Genomic DNA, 20437 nt, shown 5'->3' with positions numbered 1-20437 from the left:
TTCTTCAACCGCATTCCAGCAGCAGTTCCACATTAATATCTTGGCAGTTATGACAGATAATCTTTTGTTCCATAATGTTATACAGCGTGACATGTATACGAAGTTTCTTGAGGACACGCTTTCACTCCGATTGAAAGTCGTGCCACTTATTGTGTTACCAGAGTACCAGCCCCAAGGGACACCTCCGCATTATGGAAGGCTGCCAAAGGGTTTATCTAAATGAAAAATTTCCCACAGCGACAGACTGGTCGTGGAGGACGAGTAAACTGACCTACCTACTCTGTCCTGACCTAAATCCATTAGATTTTTACTTGCGGGAGCACCTAAAACAACTCGTATGCAGGACATCATTTCATTTGCATCACTATATGAAACACGCATCCGGTATGAAAGCGAACACTTCGAAAGTTGAATACAAAAAAAGAAAAAGAAATTTTATAACTATATATTACAAGCCTATTGGAAAAAGAAACAGAGGGCGTCCCAGAAAAAGCTGGATCGAACAGTTCTTTGAAGAGATTTAATGGTACAGACTTCATAAGCCTAAAATCCACTAAGTACAAGAAGAAGAAGATAAATATATATATAAAATATAAATAAATTATAATATTATTTTATAAATTATATAATTGTATAATTATATATTTTTAAAAATTATTATGAAAATATTTTTGTAATAAAAACGGTTTTGAAAAATGTCACGCCAGAGTTTTTGATGGGCTTAATGTGATTTCTACTTATCGGTGACAACCGTTAGTGCTCCTTAAAAATATCAGTTACTTTTATCAGTGACAAAATCACTCATAGTGATACATAATGCAAGATATATCACATGTTACACGTATGCATGCGCATAACCAGTAAAAAAAAAAAAAATCTGTTTATATTCTGGGACGACTACGCGGTCAAAGGAGTTCACAAGATACAGAGAATACGAGAAACAGCACCTTATTTAGCAGCCACTAGCAACTTGTGATATACCTTATACGTATGCATGAATGTAACATGTATTCACAATAACTAAATCTGTCATCGATTTTGAAGCCACTTTGTGTAAACGCTACTGAATCTAGTGTCCATAAAAAGATGATTTTAAAAAAAGGTTTTTGTTTCAAAAAAGTGATCTGAAACGATTAGGTTGTAAGTGATAATTCTAGTAGCTGGCAACGCGTATTCGTACTTATAACGAATACCGAGATGCAAGGTATTCGTTACGAGTAAGCGGTGATTTAGTAGCAGATACTTTTCACAGATATCGTTAACTGTGATAGTGACTTTCTGGTATCAGTGACAAAGTAACAGATAGGTAAATTTTAACATTCTCTACCTTTTAGGGGTGGTTTTTTTTTGAACAGGTTATTCTCATAAGAATCAAATAATGGAAGAAAACGAAACGTGACGTTTTTTGAAATGTGTTATCGTTCTACAAACAAATAAAAGTAAACATTTCGTTAAATCAGTGAAACTGTTACCGTTACTAATGGAAAAACTTACGTGTAATACAGCCACAGTATAAGTTTACTATATGTGAACTTTGTTCGACTGAATAAGTACACCAACTGATTTATTGGAATGACTGAATAGTTGTTAAGTCTGTGTTATTCCATTATGCCATTATTCTTCATCCACTTTGCCTCAAAAGTACTGTAATTCTAGATCAAAGTTTACCGTTAAAAGTGCAAAGTATATTACGTTTAGCTTGTCAAAATTCTCAATCAGTCTGCACTACAACGTATTCCATGTGATCATTGTGATCTTTGTAATGTTTGTTTTAAACCTCTGTTGCTGAAGGATGCATTTTGTTAGTTATGAGAAGAAAAAAAAGAGGAGGGGATGTATAGACCATCCTAAAACTGGGCCAATTCTAAATAACACACACACACGCATATAAGTTAATTTAACTAATGCTATCAAATAAAAATAGTTTAAAAATATTGTCACATTAACAATTATACGTTTAGTGGCAGTTATCGGTTTTTAGTTTTAGTGTAATGATATAAAAGTTGTATAAATAAAATACTGCAATTTATTTTTAATTACTTTTTGATTTTTAAGTTTAGAAATTAATAACTGAAACAGTACATGATTTTCTTAAATTTTAGACAAAATTATTTTTTAGCTTAAAATCCAAAATTAACTTGATCTGTTCAAGTTAACAATTAAATAATGGACATTTTGACCAATAACCATTATAATATAACTTTTAATATAAGTGGTACAGATGGTACCAGTTATATTACAAGCCGAAACATACACATCCAAATAAACACATGATCTCATGGGTAGCACAGTTGTAGAATCGCCGTCCTCCCGACACGGGGTAGCCTTAGTTGCCAATGCGCTATAAAACAGCAACAAATCAACTGTACACCTGGTGGAAAAGACCTGAGTTCGATTCCCGTCAATGACATGAGGAATTTTTATGGGCCTTTTTCACAATGTGGCTGAGTTAGTCCGTCTCATGCGAGGGTAGCATGGTTTATTCCCTCGGAAACTCGGGTTTTTTTCCAGCAAGCATAAAATCGACCATATAACACACGAAATTTACAGACAGTATAAATGGAGCAATACGGGCTTAGTCGCTGATGCTCCTAAAACCAAAAAACAACAACAATAAATACATGAAAAGTTAAAAGTTGCATAATTACGCCTAAATCTTTTCTGATTTCACTTTGTATTTATTTAGTCAGGTGTTGACGATTCCCGATTAATGAATATCCATATCTACTTTCTGGAAGAATTTCTATATTAACATAGAAAAATCACTGAAATGGAAACAGAAAAAAAAAAAAAAAAAAATCGCAGATAAACAAGGTGATATAAATTCTTACCAATCAGTGATGTTTTAAAAATGCGTTCGTTTTAAAGTTAAATTGCAATTGGTCAAACAAATAACCTAACTGCATCTTCAGTAAATATTCCCTATTTTGGCAAAATCTCTTCCAAACTTTCATTCAGTGTGTCAGCTGTAATACAAAAGAAATAACTATGCTACCACTGTCATTGTAATTGGATTCTAGGCCCTCGCGTGTCACACAGTGGTTATAATTCTCATCATCCAACACCAGTGAAAACGGCCTATGTTCGAATCCCATTAATGACCCTAGAAATTTTTATGGACTTTTTTCCAGCATGGCTGAGTTAGTCGATCTCAGGCGTGGGATGCATGGTTTTTCATCCCTTAAACTCGATTCGGATTTTTCGTCCAACAAACAGCAAACCGACAAAACGCACGCAGTTAAAGAAATAATATACTGACGCTTCATCACCTGAGTTGCTTTGGCGTTTAACATACCCATACATAACTTAAACGTTAGACCTAATCTCTTGGGCGCCTCCGTAGCCAGGTGGGAAGGCGCAGCAATGCGTAGCACACGCTTCTTGATTAAACCGGGGTTCGAGCCCGTCACCACCAAATACGGAGGATGCGGAAAGGTCAGGGAATGACCACCGCATATCCCGGAGCAATATGGCCTTAGTTGCTAATTCTCCTAAAAAAAAACCAAACAACAACCTAATCTCTTGAGGCCAAAGTGGAGTACATTTTTTTTTTTTTTTTTAAGAATATATGCAATTTACAGCCAACATATACTCGTGGATTTAGTTTCTTCGGAGCAACTTTAAACATACTCAAATCAATCCAATGGAATATATTCAGTTACACACACAAAGATTGCAGGTAATGATTCAGTAACTGGATCGGTATATAATAATTCCCACTGACGAACTGACTGACATTTGAGATAGCCTTCAGTGACTGTCACTGCATACCTCTGACATATTCGAAACAATGCTGTTGCCGCCAATGTTACCACCCTCTAAGAATCACTTTCTATACGCCTTAATGTTTAGCTCGCTTAATGTCCTTTTTCTCCCTCTCAAATTATTCTGAATTCAGCGTGTCTTTAACGGTCCTCCCCTTTCCTTCCTATAAATAATCAATTAACTATTAGGCTAACAGCTAAGCCTCGCCTATCGAAGTCTTTAACATACGCCCGCCTTGTAATTATTACTGAAGTTGGGCCAATGACCTAATTGCCCCTTTACATTCATTACTTGCTTATTATTCACTACGCGTAAATGGCTGAAAGTGCAAAACGCTGTTTCACTGATCACTCTTCACAAAATTACCACTGGCAGTAAATTGACGTGTCGCCATTTTTTTTTCTATCGCGACGTTGCCATATAAAGACATAATAAAATTTCATTTTTTAAAAACATAGTTTATAAGTCAATGTTTGCAATTAGGCTAAATGAACATATTTAACTCACACATCTGTAAGTGTTTGGGGCTACATTTAGTCTGGTAAAAATAGAAATATAAAAATCGTTCCAACTAGTGAAAGTTCTTTGACGTATAATGGCGCCACTTGTACTTCCGGCAATATCTTTTACCGGTCAATCAGCGAAACATGAGAATAACAAAGTGCTCTTCTTTATAAGCATAGCAGTGAGTGAACGATTAATATGGATTATTTCATAGTGTACAATTATAAATGGATTTCTATTTCCTTTTTCTTTTTTTTTAAGTTTATCATTTTTAGTATAAATTAAGTTATTGATTTCAAATTAATAGCTTAGTTATGTAGGCCTATCTAAAAAAATACAGTACTGTATATATAAAGGCATTTAGGCCTATAGGCAAAAACTAAAAAAAAAAAATTATATTACGCTGAGATATATTTGTCGCCGACGGGTTCGGAAGTGAACATGTAGGCATGCGTCCGAACTTCACCGTAAGCCAGTGAACGTTACAAACAAATAAGATTTTTGTTTTTATGTACGTATAGTTCTATGGATTTATGAACTAATGAAAGAAACCTTCTGTATACAAACATAAATACCGGTAGAAGAATACGATCGTTGTTTGTGGCAAGTTTGTGTGTGAGTGTGTGTGCTGAAACAGCGATTAACAGTTGAACGTGACCCCATTCCAACAACCACACGAGCCTTGCGTGTCTTGTCTGGATTTCTGTGCTCCAGCTAAGAAAACGTGTGCCACAGATGAAAACAGTAGAATTTCTATTGTAGTTGGTTGTTTTCGGTTATGTGAGTAAGACTATTTGGATATTAATTAATAGCATTTTAAGTTTTTTAACACTTTGTACCTTTAACCTATCGTTTTCCTAATTGCGTTAAAATATGAAAGAATTGTTTTATTATTAAGTAAAAACTCGAAGTTATGCATCGTGAAGGAAAATATTCTCTAGACCAGTCTAGCTAGAAAATGTTTCTAAGTAATATATGGAAGAGGCATAACTAGAGTTGGAAACGTACTTGGTAATGTAGTGAGAGCAAAGAGGAAGCAAATAAACTCTATTTACCTTGACAATAAATGTGATAAATATTAATAAAGGAGACATCAAATGTAACATTACATTTGTTAATAGTGTATTAAATTAATTAATTCAATAATTTCTGTTAAATTATTAATAGATAATACAATTATTAATAATATTCCCAATTATTAATTTATTTTTAATAAATAACAAAACGTTCGGAGTAAAAATTGACAATTAGTTCAATATAGACTATTTTTATACATTTATTAATGTTAGTATAGCGATTGATTTATATTGGCACGAAGGTTTGTTTTGCTGGAAACCACGAGGGCAATAGAATAAGTTTCAAATGAAATTCTGGAAGTAATAACAGGAAGAAAACAGATAGATTCGACGATTATTAAGTCAATGCCTTACTTCATTAATTAATAGTAATATGTAGAGAGATATTTATCGGATTGAGTTCTGCTCAAAACCCAATGCTTTACAACGGTGAAAGAATGAGGATTCAAGCCGAAATCGAAACTAGGTATGGAAAATTAGTTGGAAATTGATTTTCCAACTAAGGGAAGCACAAGGGGAAGATGAATGCTGAGAAAGATGTGTTATCTTTCTCAGTATTGATATGAATCTTTAGATTAGAACCATTTGATATGAACCTCTCACTTTCTTGCCATTTTTTCTTACCATTTATAACTTTGGTTAATTTATTCCAATTAATTATTATTTTAAAGATGTTTTTAAACAAATTGGTCTGTTATTAACCTACTTTTCAGTTAGCAATTCTGTGAACATTGGTTTCCCAGTCTTTCACAAAAACTTTGCATACAACTGTTTTTTAGCAAATACTAACGAGCCGAAGTTAATTACAGCACTGCTTGCATTTAGTAAATATTACAGCTAAGTAAATTTGCATTTCGCCATTAATAGGAAGTAGCAAAGGTGAATGAGTATATGTTCCATTGCATTTGACCTTGCACCAAGCAAAACCAATCTCCCTTTGCTGTTAAAACAGCGACAATTTTCTTTGATTACTGTTCTTGTAATCGTAATAAATAACGTAAGTCACGGGAACAGACATTTGAGTATGTAGGTGTGGTTTTTCATGATGTATTGGTTGCTTATGGACAATTATGTTGCATTAATAAGACCCACATCAAGGGATAATTTTGGTAATATTTGTAATTAAAACAACTATGGTAATTTAGTAAATAATAAACACGTGTTTTCTGAAAATTGCTTTTCAAGAGATATGAAAAATACGAAAACAAAAAATTATATGCTGTAAATAAATGAACTATTATAAGAAAATGAAAACTTAATCTTTAGTTGTTAATAAAAGGAAATGTAATACACTACATTCAGGCGGGTTTGTTTACCGTGTTTAGAGGAGGGTGGACCTGAAACGAACGACAGAAGTTCGCAATGGCGTTTCAAAGGTGCACCTTTAAATTATTTATATGGGAATTGTTGGGTTGCTTTTATTTTTAAACTCCTAATCAATTCAAACAAAAAACGTAATTTTTTATTTGTAAATTAAGTATCCTCTAAGGTTTCTTTGTCTGCGTTATTGAAATTATTGGTAATAAGCCGGGTTTTACCCCTCCACGTGAGACTGACTAACTCAGCTCCACTTAAAATACCTCAATAAATTCCTCATGTCATTCACTAGATTCAAACTGCGAACCTTTTCAGACTTACATGAGTCCCTCCAGAAGTCATATAAAGGAAAATGAAACTGAAGATAGTTTCGTAAATATTGTTAAAGGTAAACTACAAATTTAGAAAATGAATTCGGTTTGGGGACTACAAGATTCCTGGAGGTTGAAACAAACACCATGTATTGCACTTTTTCAACATTGTCACCAGACAAAATGACACATTTTTGCCACTTTTCAATATACTTCCGCATGCCAGTTTTGTAGAAGTCCTCTGAATGTCCTTCAAATCACGACTCGGCTGCAGAAATTACCTCATAATCATCAGCAGCAGTAAAGTGTTTTCCACGAAGAAAGGACTTCAGGGCAGGAAAGAGGAAGAAATCTGAGGTCGGGGGAATAAGCAGAATGTGGCAATATTTCCAACCCACATTCTTGGGCACACCTCACTGCAGCATGCGAGGAATGCGCAGGGGAATTATCGTGGAGCAAGCGCACACCTTTTGACAACTTTGCCCGTCTTCTTTCTTTTTTAGCAGCACGGAGCTTTATGAAGAGGTTGGAATAATACTTCGCCGTCACAGTACAGCCATTATGAAGGTAATTTGTTAGTATTACATCATGCTGATCCCAAAATAACTGGCATCATCACCTTGCTAGCACTTGGCTGCACCTTTGCCTTTTTGGGGGATCGCATGCTTTCGTTGTTTTGGCATTTGTTTAATTTCGGGATCGCGGTGATGGATACAAGTTTCATCCATGGTCACTAGCCACGAAAAAAGCCCCTCTTGATTTTCCTGGCACATCGACAACATTTCATGAGCACATTGTGTCCTTTCCTTCTTCTGGTAGGAGATCAGAAGTCTGGGAACCCATGTAGCAGACATTTCACTCTATTCAACTGTTGGTGGATGATGTTCTCTCCACAGACTCTACACTAATTTAAAGCTCTGCAGCGTGTTCCAAGATTAATGCATCAATTTTTGCAACACTCTCTCCTGTTACAGCAGTTGTTGGGTGTCCTGCGATTTCTTCATGATGCTTCATGAGGTTCTTCCACATTTGAATTGTTTATACCAATGTGCAACAACGCTGTAACCTGAGCACTCTTCTCCATAAAGAGCGACCATTTCTTCGTGAATTGGTTTGGGTGTTTTCCCTTAAAAAAGAAGAAATTAAAAAAAAAAAAAAACTTAAAGAAACTTAAAAAACAAAAAAAAAAAGCTTAATAAAAACTTACAAAAAATTTAAAAAATAATCATCAGATCGAAACCAAAATTTGTGTTCTTGCTGTAGAGATTTTTTGAACCCCTCTTGTAATATGACTTAACATAATACCTAATAAAATTTTATATTTATAGAGTCGTTGAGCCACAGTTCTAGTACGCACAATAGAACTGTGAAATAGAAACAGGTTTATAAATGCGTCAATATAAGTCTAATTTCTTCTGTGGGATTGATTTTTTCCTATACTCTATAAGAAAAATTAAAATTAAAGGTTGCGGGGTTTATTCCAACGCATGCATTGAAATAATTTGATAATAGTATGCATCACTGCGTTCTGTTTTCCATTTTGGGAACCTCTGGTTCCTCTAGTGAAAAGTCCGACTCGCGGATAATGTTTCAAATATCGTTTTAGATTGAACAGCATCACCAAAAGAGGTAAATCTGCTATTCATTTAAAACTATTGTGACAGCTGTTTTCGAGACTGATTAATATCTCATCAAATGATTGGTGGCTTCTATTAATAAACTCATACCGCGTGGTAAATAATGTAAATTTGGTAATCTGTAATACTGGGCCAACGCGGTCCAGTATTAGAGTTTAAATATATATAGACACATAACGACCTTTCACCACTTGGTGTGTGAAAAGAAAATTTCCAGTGTATGCTGCATACATATTTCGACGATGAATTATTCACAGTTTGGCCCGTTTGCGAATAGAGGGTTCCATCGTCTGATGAGTGACCAGTAAATCTTTGAAGGATGTCGCTGTGTGCCTTGAGTTTTAAATGAACAGTAGATTCACCTGTCTGCAATGCTTATTAGCATGTTAGATTGACAAGTGAATAACGCTGTCTTCTCTAAAGTGAGCGTAAGCCCAGACCTTGTCTCTGGAGGGACTAGAGTGTCCTCCAGTACGAAAATAGAGCGCAGAGGTGCTGTTAGGTGTATGTTAAGCGCCATAGGAGCTACGGCAATCAGGCGTCAGTTTACTGTTGTCTGTAATTGCTCGCAGAGATACTTGCTGTTATCAATATGGTGTATGTTATTTTCTAAAATGTATTGACTGTCCTTTATTAATGACAAATTTAAAATTGTGCATACCTGTCATGCAAGGAATTATATTTTATGTAATTTTTCTTTCTTTTGTAGGAAGGGCAAAAAGTTAATCTTTCTACCAGACATTGGAGGATGGAAAAACTTCAGAATAAAAGTGGCAATGTCGGTGTTGCAGTTTTAGATTCAAGCAGTCATCGAAATTTGCCTACCTATGCCAAGCCAGGAGGTGAAGGTTTAGATTATAGAGCAATTCTTGCAATTCTTGAGCAACAGGAAGAACGACTGAAGAAAAGAGGAAGTATTCGAGAGAGAGAAGGTGGGAAATCGAATACTTACTTGTGTTTTCCTCTTTTGTCAAGCAGTAGACGTTGCAAAGAAACTTCGCTAAGTTCAGATACATCGTGTTCCTCCTTAGAATTTCACAGACCCAAGAGTAGAAGAGTGGACGCAAAAGGATGCCAGAGAAAAGAAGCTATTGAAAAATTATTACGAAAATCAGAACTTTCCGACTTTAAAAACGAGAATATGCCAAAAACAAAGACGAAGCTATTCAGCTATCACGAACTCGGAAAAACCTTGGAAGGAAGCAGTTGGGAAAGACTAGGGAATAGTACCGGATGGTCTTCAAAAAGTTCCAGTGAAAGTCTCAATAAAAAAGAATGGCTTTCAGCTGTAAAAGCCAAAGTAGAAGCCGAAAGGGAGAAATACGCATCTAGTTCCTCTGAAGATGAAAAGTCGGCTCATTTATTTCGTCAGAACGCTGCTAAAGTGCCGCACAAAGATGGAAAATCTCGATCTGCTCGCAGTGGACGCTATTTCAGAAGGAAGTCGCAAGAAGAACTAACATCCATAAAATTTCTACAGAACGAACAAACTGATGCTAACGGCAGTAGTGTTTATTCCGATTTCACGCGAAAACCACCACTAGTCAAAAAAAGTGCTGAGAAACTTTTTGACGAGCCATTTTGGAAGGACAAATCTTGTTTTAATAAATATGCAGTCCCTGCAGATGATCCTTATTCTTCATTTTATAAAAGTCTGGAGTCGCTATTGGACAATAATAATGACCACCAGCGAACTTGGAAAAATTGTCACAAAGACTGCATGAAAGAGCAGCCACAACCTGTTCACAGTGATTCATATGCTGTTATTTCCAAACCCTTACTGATACCTTCTTTGAAAACTATTCCTTTAGTCCCTAGGGCAAAATTGGAAACAAAGCCAGTTGGTAGAAAGTACCACATGCTCACAGTTGCAACCGCCACTCCTTCGGCAACAGAAACAAAATTTGAATCAGTCCTCTATCCTCGACCATGTGCTAGAGACTCCGGGATTAGTTCAATGGCTTCAGCCTCTAGTATGGCCAGAGCACCAACTCCACCACCACGTAGTGTTCATTCAAAAAATGCCGTAAACGAAACTTTCCAGCAACTTAAAGAAAGATATGCCTCCATAAATAGAGCCTCCAACACAGAAGTACGGTTTTTGGACAAAAGGCACAAAGATGAAAACCGAAGTGTAAATCAAGAAAGTCCAGGGGGAATTACATACCAGAAACTTCTTGTTGGAGGGGACACCGTTACTTTAATGAAAGAGAAGAAAGAAAATTTAGTGGGAATAGAAGGGCAAGGAAGTATTTCTGATACATCTCAAGACACTTTTGGAAATAGATCCCGTTCGAAGCAAAGAAGTAAAGAAAATGACAGTAGAGAAAATGAGAATACGCAGCTAAAAATGCCCTTTAGATCAAGATCTCCTGTGTTTGATAAAAGGACAAATAATCCCAGTGATCGTGTTTACCAATCTCACAAACTATTGAACGTTGATATCGGTCAAGGAGAAACATGCTTAAGTGACTCGCAAATCACGACAGATAAGCAGTTGCAGACTAGTCGTTTTAACGATGAGCGAAAGAATGTAGACAACCAAAAAACAGCATTCCAGACAAGCATGAGTGAGACAATGAGATCTAATCAAAGCAACACTCCACTTAATAACAGTTCGAGGCCAGTGAATAAATTGTATGAACTCGGAATGTCCTCTTCGTGGACTCCTAATGATTTTAAGAAAAGTTCCAAACCTTCATTTATAAGTGGTCATATCAAATCAGTGAATCAAGTGCCATGTCACATCGAGCTCCCCATCACTGATACAGGTTCAAAACGCGTAACTAATCCAAATTATAAATCTAGTAACTCTGGTACTGCTGTTCCTTATTCAATGAAAGACTTTAACCTCTTACCATCCAAGAAAGACTATGAGAGTTATAGTCAGGGTTACAGGTACATTAGTGAATCTCCAGAATTTGAACCGCAGCAGAAATGCTTGGAAAACGCTATGGCCGAACTTGAAACAGTGTATCGAACCTTGAGATTGAGCGATGAAGAAAATCCCCAAAAGCCAAGTAATAAAGAGTTGCTAGAGAAAGCATCGCTTACCTCCACAAATCTCTTTTCTGATAAAAAGAATTTAGGTCAAAAACATTCCAGCAAGCAATTATTTGGGCAGTTCTCAAACAAAAATATAAAATCTGAAGATATTCATTCTGCCATCGACAGTTTAATTGCACTTAGCAAAGAACTGCAAAGGCCATTGTTGTTAAAAGAATCGCTATATAATGATAAATCAATTAAATCTGGCTCAAAAGTCCCTCTTATAAACTTAATGGGAACATCAGTAGAAAATGCTGTTGAGGATCTAGTTGAGAGCTCCCAAGAAATAAATAAACGAAACAAAAGAGAAAATGAAATAAAGAGAGATAAATCGGATATTACTAATCACTCCAAAACTTCTGCTTCTGAAGAGCATGTTTCTCCTTTGGAGTTTAACAGTAGGTATGCGGAAAAATTACCTGTAAAAGACACATATAATAGTGATAAAGAAAACACTCCAAGCCGAATTCCTAAAGTAGACGATGTCTATAAAAATGAGGAGTCCAAATTAGAGATCGTAAACTGTAAAAAGAAAAGAGCTATTCGGTCGAATTCTGCTAGTCTTGTTCATGTTTTGCAAGGAAAAGAACAGTGTAGCTCTCAAAACAATGTTTCCAAAGCTCAAAGTGTGGGAAATATAAACACATTAGTGCAGAGAGTAAATTCCTCAAATGAACAGCATTCTATAAATGAAAATAATTCTGCTAGTTCCTTAAGACAGTTTGAAACAAACACAACGAAACCGGGCACAGACGAACAGACTTTGCGTGTGTTGAACATGCAGAACATAACTAAAGAAAAGGGAGTTATCGACGAAGAACCCTTAAAGTCGTACAAAATACGTGAAAAGTGTGAAGAACTGCCAACAGAAAATAAAGAAATATGGCAAGTTCGAGTAGCAATGAATTCCGGTTCCCCGAAAACGAAGCCACGAACCCAAAATTCCACTTTACAGTTACACACAACAGTGTTTCGTTCTCGATCATCTCCACTTCCTCGACATCAAAAGTTCCTACCCGATTCGGATTTAACTACGGGCACCAGATCAGACTCCGACAACAAACTGAAGGTAGTAAGTCACCCTTATGAAAACCATTTGGATGAATTGCTATGGTCCTTAGACCGAGAAACCAGAGCTGTAACCAGCCTATCACCATCTACAGAAGATACCGAAATTCATGCGTCAAAGGCTTATCACTTGCTGACGGGAAGTTTAGAAGGAGGTGAGATGCATGGATTGAATGTGAAAGCGTAAATCGTGAAGCCTGTGGTTTTCCCTCCCCATTGTTCTTAACCCATCTACTTGACTGCATGTTGCTTTGATGTGACTCTTGTAATTGAGAAGAAATCGTGTTTATGTGTGGGATTTCTTTTCATAGCATAGTGTTTCTTGTTACTTTCATATTAACCAGAAAGAGCAGGCAATTCTTCTGTTACCTGTATTAAATAATTAAATGTCATCTGTTTAAATAATTAACTGAGTTATGCGTCTACATTATTCATCATTTAATGCATGACATTAACTAAATATTGTTAAACAACTTCGAACAAATAAATGTTTTTAAAAAGTTTACTTATCGCCATTCTTACTAATTTATAATTATTATATTTGAACTCCTTTCGTGCGGCTGCCTTAGAATGTGGCCGGTGCCAAATCATAGAATTTTCCGGGCCATGTGAGGTAAAATATTCTCTACCATAGACTTTTATTTAAGTATTTTCTCTACTTATCTTCATTTTGCATTGAAATAAATAACAAATACTCTCCTGTGTTTGAGAAGCAAACTGGATCTCGATTTATCTGCAAAGTGTTGGCCCATTGGTCTTGGTTCCAGTAGTGTCTGCGCCAAGTTATTCGGACTCCTCTGTGGAAGGTGTGTAGAGAAAGCAAATCATAGGTCATGTCACATAGAGTCCCCTTTTCTGAAGTCTGTGTACAGTTTGCTTTGAAATTGTCATTCCTGTGGCCACAGAGGCTCGAGAGAAGCTGTCTGACTGTTATCTCCCTATAATATCTTGTTTTTAGTGCCAGACAGCGTCATCTTGAGAACTCTTGGCCGACCTTGAATCTGCTTCAAGACACCTCTCCTCTATCCCCATATTCTTTCTATAATCTTGAAATTATCACTTTTAATACATTTGAGATTCTGTTCACCTGGACTTGCGACTGTCCTTTTATCATCCTGCCAATAGCCACCCATTGCTCCAAATCTTCAAAACGTCTCGTTGTATGCTGCAGAAATAGGAAAACTTAATTAGATTTGTTCTGTATCGTGTTAGATAATAATAAAAAATAATAATAACAATACGAATAAGCAGACACACAGCTAATAAAATGTTTATTCGTTCTATGCACATATTTGCTTATGCTCAATTTATTATTTTTATTATTTTTTACATCGAAAACTCTATTGCATTTTTTTTTTTTTTTTTAAATTCAAATCGCCATAGCTCCATAACTGTTCAGAACTGGATGCCAGACGTAACCTAATGGTCAGCACGGGACTACATTCGCTCACGCGTTTGAGTTGACCGTGGTTATAGCCCAGGTGACTACAGTAATGATTGTATTATTGTGAACTTTGTGGTCTGGCCGTGCGTAGTATAAACAGAGCATGTTTATATGAAAAGGAACTTTCTTTTCGTTGTTTATCAGATCCTGAATCGATTTTCAAAGTACCACCCACATGCTATTGAAACTCAATGTACTCGAATCACAGGACTTTTCCCGGCTTAGCTAATTTTAAGCTTTTTTCGAATTTCGGAATTCCCGGACCACTTAAGGAGTTTAAGTATACCTGCATTAAATATTGCATGCCTTTATAGCATATTTCTATTGAAAAATGGATACCGCCATATTTATCTAAACAGAATAAAAAATTAAATACTGTTAATTAAAAATAATTTTTTTTCAGTTCATTTTTTTTAAATATTTGTTTCGTATATGCATTTCGTATCTTAGCAACAAATCTTTAATATTTCTGCAATCAAAGATCATTGCAAAGGTGTGAAATGTTATAAGCATGAAAGCAATAGTGGAGTGGAATAGAATAATTACTCGTATTTACTGCAAAATTGTCATATTCAATACAATATGAGAATTATACCACAGCAGTGGGCACACTCAGCCCAGAGTAGTATAGTAGTATTAGTAGAGGTTGTGATGCAAGAAAGCAAGCTTATGTAGCATCAGCCACATTCCCTCTAAACGTTTGTCCAGTTCCTCCTTCAATTTATTTAAGCTATCAACTTCCACAACGACAGATGGAAGTTTGTTCCAGCAATCAACTACCCGCTGGCTATAGACAGTCATCTAATCTATAACTGTCTTTCTTCAGTTTGAATCTATGCCCCCTCAGGTTCGTAACCTGAGCAAGAGGAAGAATCCCATCAGAATTGAGCCCGCTCAACCCATTCAGTGCCTTATACACCTCAATCAGATCACCTCGTAGGTGCCTAGTCTCCAGACGCTGCAATCTGCAGAACTTAAGCCTTTCTTGGTAAGTGGACCCCTTCGTTCCCCTCACCAATTTTGTTGCCCTTCTCTGTACTCGCTCAAGTAACCCTACATCCTTCCTAAAGTAGTAAAATACTAGTAAATAGATTCAGTGGGGGCCACTGGTGATTTTAAATGATAATGCCAAAATAAATAAATGATAATCATTTTTTCTTAGAGCATTACTTTTTTGTAATCTGCGTAAACTTTCTATTTCAAGTTATCTTCGTATGGCAACGATGAAAAGTTTATTATTATTTTTCCCTCTGATTGCGCGGGTTCCACCCTGTGACAGGTGTTGCTACCAAGTACACAGGGTGGTTGTTAAATCCGGGTTACTGTTGGTCGAGGAACTCTGACTATCCTACAAGTGTTCAGGATTGCGACTTTCGAGAATTCTTTGTAGGTGTTCTCCAGGAGACCTGTTGCTGCTAGGCTGTTATGTAGGGTCTTTCGCACCATACCGGTGGTTTACACGACGATCGGGATGGTCGTTATTTGTTGCATATGTCATATTTCTTTGATCTCCTCTCTTAGGTTCGCTACTTCCTGATTTTTTCCTTATGGGTTTTCTGGAGGTTGCCAGTGTTGGGCACCGCTATGTCAATCAGATAGGTAGCCTTTTCCTTCTTGTCGACAATGGTTATGTTCGGTATGTTGTGAGGGATTGTCTTTTCCGTTGTTATAGCGCGATCCCAGTACAGCTTGTGAGTTGGAGTCTCAAGTACTGTCTGGGGTTTGTACTTGTAATATGGTACACTTTCTTTGTTCAACTGGTATTTCCTTGCTAGCTTCTGATGTATTATCCTGGATACCTGGTCATGTCTACGAGTGTACTCCTTGCATCCTTCGGTGATGTGTTGTATTGTTTCTGAGGCCAGATGGCATCGTCGACATGTGTCATCTGACATTCCGGGCTCCTTGGCACTGTATTTTCTATAGTCTCTGTTGTTGATTACCTGGTCTTGGATAGCGAGCATGTATCCTTCAGTCTCGGGGAAGAGCTTCCCGCTCGTGAGGCATGCATTGGAAGCCATTTTATCTATGTGGTCTTGATGGAGGTCATTGTAGTGTCTACCATGGAGGGTCTTCTTTGCCTATCTTTCTTTGTGCCGTCTGAGTGGGAGAGGATTCATGGCCTAAGTTGAGTAAATTATTATTATTATTATTAATTGCGAATAAACACTGATAAAAGTAAGCGATACTATAAACCGGAACTGCTCGTACTGTGGCACATGCACTGTTGACTTACGAATACGACACACAATAAGTTATGTAGCATTTAATAATTTATAACATCAGTTGTTATAAATAAAAATACACACAGACTAATAATAATAATAAAATAAATATAAATCAGTAATATATTTAAAAAAGGTATTTACTCTTTTATTTTTTCAGTGCAATTATGGTAGTGACACGATTTAGTGGTGGTTTGTGTCCAGCTGCCACTGAATAGATTAATGATGTCAGTGCCCATAATTTATACTTTTAAACAAATTTCTGGCATTTAAACATTACAAAATTACAAAAACAATATATTTTAAAGTACAGTATGTAATTACTAATACGAAGATTAGTACAGTAATTTAAAAGCATGATTGCATCACTATCAGCTTATGTGAATGCTGCTAAGAATTATACAAACATTGTAATTGGGTTCTTTGAGATCGTTCACCCCTATTTTTATTCTCTTACTTTTGCGTAAATTGGCACTTTTCCATATTCTTATGAAAGAAAAGGCCATATATAAACAGCTCATATTGCACTTGTACAACTTCTATTTCATTTTTACGCCCCAAACAGAAATCAAACCATTTCTTCGCATGCGCTGTTTTTTACACTGTAATAGATCAGCAGCAATACGTACTACGTCTAGGCATGCTTCTTTTAGCTAGCATGGTTAAAATCACTCATTGCTATGATTTTGTGACTCGATTTCTACGAAAACATGTTTTCTTGTATTGTACTGAGTGAAATGAGAACTCAGTAAATAAATAGTTGATCTGTAAAAGGCTTCGAAAATATTTCCAGGTAACATCATTTTACGATTAGAAATATAGCTTTTACAGCATCATTTATTTATTTATTATTTCGTGCTTTGGTTGTATGTTTTAAATTAATAACTTCTTATTAGGTTTAATATATTTAACATTTTAAATGAACAACTGCATTTGTAATTAACCTTGATGATAGAAAGTAGAATGAAAGTGCAGTTTATACTCACAAATGCATAATTTCAATGGTTTATTACTGGTCATACTTTAACTAGTTTTAATAATTTATACAGAAATAACATTGTAATCAACTAATAATGCTTTCTTTATATTCCTTCTTTTCGTACTTTCCTCTTCTTGCTGTCTTGAAATATAAACATAATTTCCAACCATGCTTTTATCATTTTAATTTCATCCATCACTTTATTCCAGACTGCATTCCAAGTGACGCCATTCTTTTATTTGACTTGTACAATAGAGAGAGAGAGAGAGAGAGAGAGAGAGAGAGAGAGAGAATATTTATTGCAACACCGCAGGATGGAAACCTCCTCAACAATTCAACATCATTTGATTTGGGAGGAAACGATCTGAGGTAGGAAGTCTCCGATGCTTCGAGCAGAGCATTGGGGTTTGACCGAAGTTCTAGCTTGGGTATTTGCCAATAACACGAATCCCAAATGGATGGTGTTGAGGTTTGGCCTGTGACCATCTTAAATTTTGCTACCAGTCGCTGTACTTCAATAATATCAGGTAGTTGCTGCATCCCCAGTGAAGTAGCTAAGATTATAGTTCTGTCCTGTGGTGAGAGACAAGCTTTTTGGTTAGCCCATTTAAGGAGCCAGAATTCTGCAGCGATGATTGGCTTTTTCGTTGTAGTAGCTGCTGATGTCCACACTTCAGCGGCATAGAGGAGTGGAGTAGAAATTACTGTCCTAATGAAATCCCTAATAATTTAAGGATCTTTGACATAGATTAATTGCTGTTTAGCTGCCCATCGAAGAGAGGCTGCTCTGGACGTGAGCTTGTCTACATGAGCATAAAACCAAAGTTTTGGGTCAAATACTATTCCCAAATCTGCTTGGGTAGAAGTGGCAGATATTACAATTCCATCGCGTGTTGGGGCTATTATCGTAGGGGTTGGTTTGAGGGAAAACACCATTGGTTTTGTTTTTTGTGGATTGATTTAGAGTCCGTCATTTTATATAACCATACTTATAAACAAATTTAAGGAAAATATCTTGAAACATTGCATACAGAATTCGTTATACAAGTTGTATTTTTGTAAATGCCTGAATTTTTAAATATTATTTTATGCCATTATGTGGGTAGAACTTCCTTACGGTTTGAGAATTAATCATGAATTATTTATTAATAAATACAATGCATAGCCACTTTATTAGGTACACCTACCCTTTTCATGAAATGCAATGCTCCTTCAGTAGCTGCATCACGTGTTCATACTATGCGATGTGACGTTTTTGTTCTTGTTGTTGGGTTTTAGAAGCATCAGTGACTAAGGCCATATTGCTCGGTGTATACTGTCTGTAAATTGTGTTCTGTGGTCGATTTGCTGTGCGCTCGACGAAAAACTCGAGTTTCTGAGAGAAAAGACCAAATTACTCTTGCCTGAGACTGACTTACTCAGCCACGTTGTGAAAAAGACCCAAAAAAAATTCCTCCCATCATCGACGGGATTCGAACTCAGTTCTTTTCCACCCGGTGTTGGGAGGACAGCGATCCCACCAACTGTGCTATCCACGATGGCTGCAATATGAAGTAGGTAGGCAGATGCCTGGGGATTTTGTATGTACGGAATTCGGTGCGAGAATGGGCAAAACGGAAATTTTAAATGACTTTGAATATGACGTGGCAGTCATACGCACCAGTGTGAGTATTTTGGAAATTGCAACCCTATTAGGGATTCTATGTAAGACTATCTTGGGTGTATCAAGATTGGTCCAATAACCAAAGAAAATCCGCCCATTGGATGTCCTTTGGTTATTGGATCCAACTTGAACCTGCCCAAGTGTAAACAATGCAGGCCGGTGGTCACTGTGTAATGGTCTCTGCTGCTTTTTTTTTTGTGATACGCATTGAGCCTCTTGATACCAGTGGAACAACATTCTCTTCTCTTCGCTGCTGCAGTCCATCCATCTGTGAATGGATTCTTCCAACTGGATAATGGACGATGTCTTACTTACTTACCAGCTCCGGCCACAAGCATATTCAACCGGTTCTGTCGAACACGGCCCCGCGCTCAAATGGTCTAAATAATAATATCATCCGCATCTTTTCCGCATTTCTGTCAACGAGCCTACAGCCGTCTTAATGTCTAATTACTCACATTATATTCCAAGAGCTGTAAATTTTGAAAAATTTGAAATTTTGAATACTGTAAAATTTGAAAATAATTAAAAAAATCACTATTACAAAAATACCCCGTATTTATTTTTGCACGGGACCCCAGGACCCTGCAAGTAATTCTGGAACAGGGCTCCACAAATTTTGGGGCAGGCTCTGTTACTTACCGTACTTAATTATTCATGTCGTTCCAGCTTTTTGCCGGGTTAATAAGGAAACCAGTCTTCTCCATTTAGCTCTATCTTCCCACCATTCCTCTCTTTCCAACTCAGCCCAGCTAAGGCCTCTTCTCTCTACATTGCTCTTCACCTCTTGGTCTTTTACCTTCCATTTTCATTTGTAACATCCTCTTCGGTAATCTGTTATCCTTTATTCTCTTCACATGATTAAACCATCGCAGTTCGTTCCTCTCAATCATTTTTTGTAATCATTCTTCTCCCATTTTCTCCCGAATGGTAGCGTTTCTTACTCTATCTCTCCTGATTTTTCCATGCACGCCTCTCAGAAGCTTTATTTCCATCAATTGCATTCTGATAAATCTTTCTCCCGCATTCCAACACATAGGTTATTACTGGTACATAATGAGCTCTATAGAGCTCTGTATATCTTGCACTTCTCCGTTGTGGGTAACACGGTTGGTATAATCACCGTCCTCCCCACACCGGGTGGAAAAGACCTGAGTGCGAATCCTGTCGATGATGCGAGTAGTTTTTATAGATCTCTTTCACAATACGTGGTTGAGTTAATCGGTCTCAGGCCAGGATATCATGTTTTTTTTGTTTTATTCCTCCTTAAACTCTGTTTTTTTTTCCTCCTTATACTCTGGTTTTTTTCGTCCAGCAAACAGCAAATCGACCACACGAAATTTATAGATATATTGTATACGGTGCAATATGACCTAAGTTACTGATGCGCCTAAAAGCCT

The 20437-nt window shown here is 36.6% G+C and overlaps 1 protein-coding gene across 1 annotated transcript in view; it reads left to right on the top strand.

The window, feature by feature from the left end:
• The window catches only part of LOC150082229 (uncharacterized), a 193010-nt gene that overhangs the window by 46066 nt on the left and 126507 nt on the right, over positions 1 to 20437 (top strand). Inside the window, exon 3 of the mRNA XM_090380454.1 lies at positions 9320 to 12881. Within this exon, the coding sequence (XP_090236580.1) occupies positions 9359 to 12881 (3523 nt within the window). The 5' untranslated portion in view covers positions 9320 to 9358. The remainder of the gene's footprint in view (positions 1 to 9319; positions 12882 to 20437) is intronic.

Source organism: Mastigoproctus giganteus, chromosome 8, assembly GCF_048544385.1.
Source record: "Mastigoproctus giganteus isolate SK-2022 chromosome 8, ASM4854438v1, whole genome shotgun sequence".
In the NCBI taxonomy this organism is placed as follows: domain Eukaryota; kingdom Metazoa; phylum Arthropoda; class Arachnida; order Uropygi; family Thelyphonidae; genus Mastigoproctus; species Mastigoproctus giganteus.
The sequence above is the reverse complement of the archived record's forward strand: the minus strand, read 5'-3'. Positions and strand labels throughout refer to the sequence as shown.